The following is a 7973-nucleotide window of genomic DNA, read 5'->3' as shown; positions in this document are numbered from 1 at the left end:
CCACCGTAAATACTTATGCTCTCGAGAGAAGCCACTAGTGAAACCTATGGCCCCCGGGTCTATTTTCCATCATATTAATCTTCCAACACTTAGCTATTTCTAGCGCCGTTTTTATTTTACTTTCTTTACTTTGCTTCTTTATCACAAAAATACCGAAAATATTATCTTATCATATCTATCAGATCTCACTCTCGTAAGTGACCGTGTAGGGATTGACAACCCCTTATCGCGTTGGTTGCGAGGATTTATTCGTTTGTGTAGGTGCGAGGGACTCGTGTGTAGCCTCCTACTGGATTGATACCTTGGTTCTCAAAACCTGAGGGAAATACTTACGCTACTTTGCTGCATCACCCTTTCCTCTTCAAGGGAAAACCAACGCAGTGCTCAAGAGGTAGCAAGAAGGATTTCTGGCGCCGTTGCCGGGGAGGTCTACGCAAAAGTCAACATACCAAGTACCCATCACAAACCCTTATCTCCCGCATTACATTATTTGCCATTTGCCTCTCGGTTTCCTCTCCCCCACTTCTCCCTTGCCGTTTTATTCACCCTCTCTTTTTCGTTCGCCTCTTTTTCGCTTGCTTTTTGTTTGCTCGTGTGTTGGGTTGCTTGTTTGTCACGATGGCTCAAGATAATACCAAATTGTGTGACTTTACCAATACCATCAATAATGATTTCCTTAGCACTCTGATTGCTCCTCTTACCGATACTGAATCTTGGGAAATCAATGCTGCTTTGTTGAATCTTGTCTTGAAAGATCAATTCGCCGGCCTTCCTAGTGAAGATGCCGCTACTCATCTAAATAGCTTCGTTGATTTGTGTGATATGCAAAAGAAGAAAGATGTTGACAATGATATTGTTAAATTGAAGCTATTTCCTTTTTCGCTTAGAGATCGTGCTAAAGCTTGGTTTTCGTCTTTGCCCAAAAATAGTATTGATTCTTGGAATAAGTGCAAAGATGCTTTTATCTCTAAGTATTTTCCTCCCGCTAAGATTATCTCTCTTAGAAACGATATTATGAATTTTAAGCAACTCTATCATGAACATGTTGCACAAGCTTGGGAGAGGATGAAATTAATGAGACGTAATTGCCCCACGCATGTTTTGAATTTGTGGATGATTATACAAAAATTTTATGCCGGATTGAATTTTGCATCTAGAAATCTTTTAGATTCAGCCGCGGGAGGCACTTTTATGGAAATCACTTTAGGAGAAGCTACTAAACTCCTAGATAATATTATGGTTAATTATTCTCAATGGCACACTGAAAGATCTACTAATAAAAAAGTGCATGCGATAAAATAAATTAATGTTTTGAGTGGAAAGATGGATGAACTTATGAAATTATTTGCTACTGAGAGTGTTTCTTCTGATCCTAATGATATGCCTTTGTCTACTTTGATTGAGAATAATAATGAATCTTTGGATGTAAATTTTGTTGGTAGGAATAATTTTGGTAACAACGCGTATAGAGGAAACTTTAATCCTAGGCCTTATCCTAGTAATTCCTCTAATAATTATGGTAATTACTACAACAATTCTTATGGAAATTTTAATAAGATGCCCTCTGAATTTGAGGCTAGTGTTAAGGAATTTATGAATTCGCAAAAGAATTTCAATGCTTTGCTTGAAGAGAAATTGCTTAAAGTTTATGAATTGGCTAGGAACGTTGATAGAATTTCTCTTGATGTTGATTCTTTAAAACTTAGATCTATTCCTCCTAAGCATGATATCAATGAGTCTCTCAAAGCCATGAGAATTTCCATTGATGAGTGCAAAGAAAGAACCGCTAGGATGCGTGCTAAGAAAGATTGCTTTATGAAAGCGTGTTCTTCTAGTTTCTATGAAAATAAAGATGAAGATCTAAAGGTTATTGATGTGTCCCCTATTAAATCTTTGTTGTGCAATATGAATCTTGATAATGATGGGACTGAATATGATCCACCTTTACCTAGAAGGCGTTCCAGAAATTCGGAGTTTTTAGATCTTGATGCTAAAATTGATAAAAGTGGGATTGAAGAGATCAAAACATTAGATATTAATGAACCCACTATTTTGGATTTCAAGGAATTTAATTATGATAATTGCTCTTTGATAGATTGTATTTCCTCGTTGCAATCCGTGCTAAATTCTCCTCATGCTTATAGTCAAAATAAAGCCTTTACCAAACATATATATATCGTTGATGCTTTGATGCAATCTTATGAAGAAAAACTTGAGTTGGAAGTTTCTATTCCTAGAAAACTCTATGATGAGTGGGAACCTACTATTAAAATTAAAATTAAAGATCATGAATGCTATGCTTTGTGTGATTTGGGTGCTAGTGTTTCCACGATTCCAAAAACTTTGTGTGATTTGCTAGGTTTCCGTGATTTTGATGATTGCTCTTTAAACTTGCACCTTGCGGATTCCACTATTAAGAAACCTATGGGAAGAATTAATGATGTTCTTATTGTTGCAAATAGGAACTATGTGCCCGTAGATTTTATTGTTCTTGATATAGATTGCAACCCTTCATGTCCTATTATTCTTGGTAGACCTTTCCTTAGAACGATTGGTGCAATTATTGATATGAAGGAAGGGAATATTAGATTCCAATTTCCATTAAAGAAAGGCATGGAACACTTCCCTAGAAAGAAAATAAATTTACCATATGAATCTATCATGAGAGCCACTTATGGATTGCCTACCAAAGATGGCAATACCTAGATCTATCCTTGCTTTTATGCCTAGGTAGGGGCGTTAAACGATAGCGCTTGTTGGGAGGCAACCCAATTTTATTTTTAGTTTTTTGCTTTTTGCTTCTGTTTAGGAATAAATAATTGTTCTAGCCTCTGGTTAGATGTGTTTTTATGTTTTAATTAGTGTTTGTGCCAAGTTAAACCTATAGGATCTTCTTGGATGATAGTTATTTGATCTTGTAGAAAATTCCCGAAACTTTCTGTTCACGAAAATAATTGTTAAAAATGACCAGAACGTGATAAAATATTGATTCCAATTGCTGCTGATCAATAAACAAATTGTCTAGGTCGTCCTATTTTGGCTGATTGTTTGGAGTTCCAGAAGTTTGCGTTAGTTACAGATTACTACAGACTGTTCTGTTTTTGACAGATTCTGTTTTTCGTGTGTTGTTTGCCTATTTTGATGAATCTATGGCTAGTAAAATTGAACATATAAAAGATGAGCTAGTGCGCCCAACTAGCGGCACCAGCCACGTCTCGTTTTATTCGCCATGAACAGGGTCGCGGAGAGAGATAAGTCTCGAGCGCCCCATCTCCCCTCCTCTCGCCTCCGCCATCGCCTCCTCCCCTCTCCTCTCTCTCTCTCTCCCGTCTCCTCCCTCTCAACCCTAGCCGCCACCACCCACCCTCTAGTACTCCACCACGCACTCACCTCCCCTCTGGATCAGCTGCGGGCCGGCCGGTGCGCGCAGGTGGCCGCCAAGGACACCCATCTCTCTCCCCTGCAGACGAACCCCGCTGCAGGAGGCCGCCATGGAGGCCCGTCCCGAGCTCGCCTCGCCGCTCCCCCGGTGACCTTCGTTGCGCCTGGATCCGGGCGGATCCGATGATTCCCCGACGCACAGGCAGGCCCGCACGCGGCGCTAGGCGGAGGAGCCCTCCCATGGCGTCGGCGGCTTTGGAGATGAGGGCTGCACATAGGAAGAGGAGCAACAGTAGCTCGAGGTCATTAAGGGTTTGCCTCTACCTCCTCCTCCCCCCCCCTCCCCGCTCTTGACACATGTTTTTCCTGCTAAGTCCAGCAAGCAGTTTGAGCCCATTTGGTCTTCCATTAGTTCGCTTCTTACAGACCTTGTTTCCCTCTGCTCCTGCTACCTCTCCCTGCCCTTATATGCAAGATTGTACTCTGCAACTGCTGGAATTGGCAGCACAAATCTCTTCCATTCCAGAACTACCAAACAATTTAACAGTACTTTTGATATTTTTTGTAGCTATTGGCGCCTTCAGGGAAGAGGTGCTGCTAACGGAAAGTATTCCCAAATTTTTGTAAGTTTTTATTTTGTACTGAGTTTTTGATAACTGACAGATTACTTGAAGAACATACCATCAGTTGCATGAAATTGATATTTTTTATATGTCTGCCAAGGGGAAACGTGTAGGTCCATAATTTGGATAATCCAGGGACTAATCATGTTTGTGATCTTCAGTGCATACAATCTTTCATCAGTTCTACTTATTATCCTGTCATGTGGCAAACTATATCAGTTGTGGTACTGCACTACAATCACAGGTGATATTTTTATCATACATCCAATCAGTTTGTTTATCAAAGTACACTGCTAATTCACTACATGTCGCACTTAGATTCAAATCCTTACTTAACATGGGTGAAAGGAATAACAAACACATAAATATAAAATAGTGATTCTTTCACAACATGTTTTTACAGTTATACATAATGAATTAAGGCAGTATACAGGAGTGCCCTAAAAAGATGTCGGATTCAAAGTGTTGTTGAAAAATCCATGCTTGGGTGGAAGTAATGTTGGATAAGTAGTGGCATGAGGGAGCACATGATGATAGCTAAACATAATAGAAGGGGAATCAGGAATGGAGGCAGTTTTTATTGCTCGGGAAGAAAAACTGAATATGTTGCAACAGAGAAAGTCGTCCCATATATTATTCGGGAAATGTAGATGGATGCGAAGATGGATAAGCCGGTAAAAGAGGAACATACAAGACACTAATGTTATGCAGAATCTTTCAAGCAGTTACCAAACTGTAATATGGTTGTGATACCAATATTTAAAACCTTCGGGTTTCCAGTGTGTGTATTCGAATAAACAGAGGTAGTTCTACCATGGATCTTGCTACATTTTTAGGCACAATTCTACCATGGATCCTGTTTATGTGCAGAGACCAGAGATAACGTACGCCACGATATGTCGTTCCCTCGATATGCCGGGTTTCCTGAACTCATGCCATACCTGGAACAGAGTGATGAGGCAGCAGAGCATAACAGAGTGAGTGGAGGCAACCACCTCGATCGACGTGGTATATATCCAAGGAGCAAGCGATGGACATGTTGTGAACTTGCTGACCGACCTGAGGGTGAAAGCATAATGCCAGCTGAGGGACGCGATCGACCACCGGCCGAGTCGACCACCAACCGAGTAACTGGCCAATGACGTGGATCAAATCGACGGTCGACGCATGCATGCATGCAGTGCATGGCGTGATGAGCCGACGGAGTTTTAATTCGGCATCTGCAAATTCGGCGCGCCAAATCAGCCGGTCTCTCCTTGTCTCGCTTCACTGCGCCGATCGACGGCCGACCACCACCACCATTGGAGCATTCAACCAGATCGTCCATCGAGCTGTGCCGCTGCCGACCAATGCGGAGCGGAGGCCTATATAAGCCATGCGTCGCCTCTTCCATCCATCCATCCATCGAGCTGCCACTTGACGCCAGCAGGCAGCTGAGTTCAGAGAGGAGACTCGAACATGGCAGCTCCGACAGCATTCTTCCTCGGCGTTTGCGCGGTGCTGCTGGCGGCCGCCGTCGCCAACGCCGACGCGGCTTCCGTGGTGGTCGGCCTGGCCAAGTGCGCCGGCTGCACCAGGAAGGACATGAAGGCCGAGGAAACGTTCAAGCGTCTCCGCGTGGCGATCAAGTGCAGGAACGTTGAGGGCGAGTACGAGAGCAAGGCGGTGGGCGGCCTCGACCGCACCGGCGCCTTCAGCGTGCCCCTGGCCACCGACCTCCACGGCGCCGACTGCGTCGCGCAGCTTCACAGCGCCGCCTCCAACGCGCCGTGCCCCGGCCAGGAGCCGTCCAAGATCGTGCCACTGTCCGAGGGCGCCACCACCTTCGGCGTCGTCGCCGGCGCCAAGACCACCGCCACGCCGTCGGTGGCGTCCCCGGAGTGTGCGTCGGCCTTCTGCCCCTCGACCACGCCCTGGAAGAAGCCCCGCGGCGGCGGCCACCACAAGAAGAAGCACAACCCGCACAAGCCGGAGACCAAGGCCCTGCCGTAAACAGAACTCCATCCGACTCCATTGAAATCCCCATGATTTCGTTCTGTCACCGTGTGCTATTTACGATTTCAGTGTCTGCAGAACTCACCGTGTGTTATGAGAAGGACAGACGGATCTGCGTGTGTCACGGTGTATCCTTCTTACCAGTGTTTGTAATATCAGTGTGATTTTTCTACGGGAAACAAGAAGTTATCGTAATAAATCAAGTAATATATCCGGTTTTGATGGTTCAGGGTTGAAACTTAGCCGGTTTAGAGTCTAGGGTTGAATCTTATAGATAAACCAAAGAGATCAGAGCTATAATATGGTACTTACAGGGCTTCCAAACGCGGCCAGCAAGTCATGAACATGACAAACAAACGATTAAGATTACAACGGGGGAACACAAAGTCATTACTACTGTTGGCGCAGCCCTAGCTAGCTCTCTCTCACAGCTGGACGGAGGTAAAAGAAAGAAGAACGAGAAGGACACAGCAGGATTTTGCCCGACGCACGAACGCCGCCGGCCGCACGAACGGCCACTTAGTTTCTTTCCTGAGCACGAACTCAGCTGCAAAACCACCTGCCGATACACAGGGGCTAGCGAGCCTTTATACGTGCGCTCGTACGCACGCCACGCCGCTCCATACGGCGCTCCCAGTCGCCCACATCCCGCGTCCCACGCCATACCTGGCCTGCGCTCCCGTCGCGCCCGTACGCGGACGACGCGGCCACCAACAGCTCTGGACGCGTTCTCCTCCGGCTCCATCGGCAACAAGCTCACACACGCGCACGTACACGTGCTGCTACACACACTCGCAGCTACGGCCCTGACTATGCCCGGCTCGTCTGGCACCCGCACGCACGCGCGCCTGACTCGCCCTGGCCGAGCCACGGTTTATTTGTCTAACAACTACAAGTCATGAACATGACAAACAAACGACATCATACCTGGAGCAACATTATCCAAAAAGCACCCCCAGTAATGAACTCCATATAAGATGAGAAGATAGCATAGTGCACAATGAACCAGAACCACGTAGTGAGCAACCAGCAGGGTCACACATTCAAATTTAAGGAGAGATTAGGTGTGTGCTGCTGAATGCATCCTGAACTCTGATGGATCAAGGTATGACATATCAGTTCAAGAAACCCCAACATATGAGTTCAGGCCTACCAAGTGCATCACTGTAGCTACAGAGAATTTCTGCATGGCGACATATCGTGTGTGTATTCGAATTGTGCCTAAAAATGAATTGTGCCTACGGTCTGTTTGCAAATTTTTAGAATCCCTCAAATTCTAAAAGGAAAAAAAGTTATGCTCAAATTTTAGTTTTTTTTGAATTTTTGTTAAATCTGGTCAAACTACTTATTCAAGAAGTATTAGTGTTACTAAATAATTACTCAAGAATATTAGTGTTACTAAACAATTATTTCAGTTTTTTTGAATTATGGTCAAATCTGGTCAAACTGTGGTCAAACTGTGGTCAAACAATGGTCAAACTAATTATTCAAGAAATATTAGTGTTACTAAATAATTATTTCAGTTTTTTTGAATTTTGGTCAAATCTGGTCAAACTGTGGTCAAACTATGGTCAAACTACTTATTCAAGAAATATTAGTGTTACTAAATAATTATTGTTTTTTAGAACAATAGTTTCAAACTCAAACAGTGAAATGTGTGACTTCATGCTCAAGCTAAATTCCTAAGGGTTAATAGGATTGACATCTTACTATTTTCAGGAAAACAACAAGTGCAGACTTGGAAACGAGGGAGAATAGAACTCGGAAGTTAAGCGTGCTCAGGCTGGAGTAGTGAGAGGATGGGTGACCGTCCAGGAAGTTAGATGATTTGGAATGATGAGGGGTGATTAAAGATTAGAGGTTAAATTGAGCAGTGATGAGGGGTGATTAGAGATTAGATGTTAAAATAATTCAGAAATTTGAAAACTAAAAAAAATCAAAAAAAAATTAATTTTTTTTTTCAAAAAAAATCTT

The 7973-nt window shown here is 43.7% G+C and overlaps 1 protein-coding gene across 1 annotated transcript; it reads left to right on the top strand.

The window, feature by feature from the left end:
* Positions 1-5390: 5390 nt before the first annotated feature.
* LOC123172270 (uncharacterized) lies at positions 5391-6198 on the top strand. The gene has a single exon (XM_044589269.1). It carries the CDS (start codon positions 5463-5465, stop codon positions 5994-5996), a length of 534 nt encoding a protein of 177 aa, XP_044445204.1. The 5' UTR covers positions 5391-5462; the 3' UTR covers positions 5997-6198.
* Positions 6199-7973: the final 1775 nt, after the last annotated feature.

Source organism: Triticum aestivum, unplaced genomic scaffold (genome assembly GCF_018294505.1).
Source record: "Triticum aestivum cultivar Chinese Spring unplaced genomic scaffold, IWGSC CS RefSeq v2.1 scaffold34045, whole genome shotgun sequence".
NCBI classification, from domain to species: Eukaryota; Viridiplantae; Streptophyta; class Magnoliopsida; order Poales; family Poaceae; genus Triticum; species Triticum aestivum.
Note: the sequence above shows the minus strand (reverse complement) of the source record. Positions and strands in the feature narration are given on the sequence as shown.

Bases quoted from the DNA above. Each gene is read 5' to 3' on its own strand.
- LOC123172270 (XM_044589269.1), top strand. From the start codon at position 5,463: ATGGCAGCTCCGACAGCATTCTTCCTCGGCGTTTGCGCGGTGCTGCTG.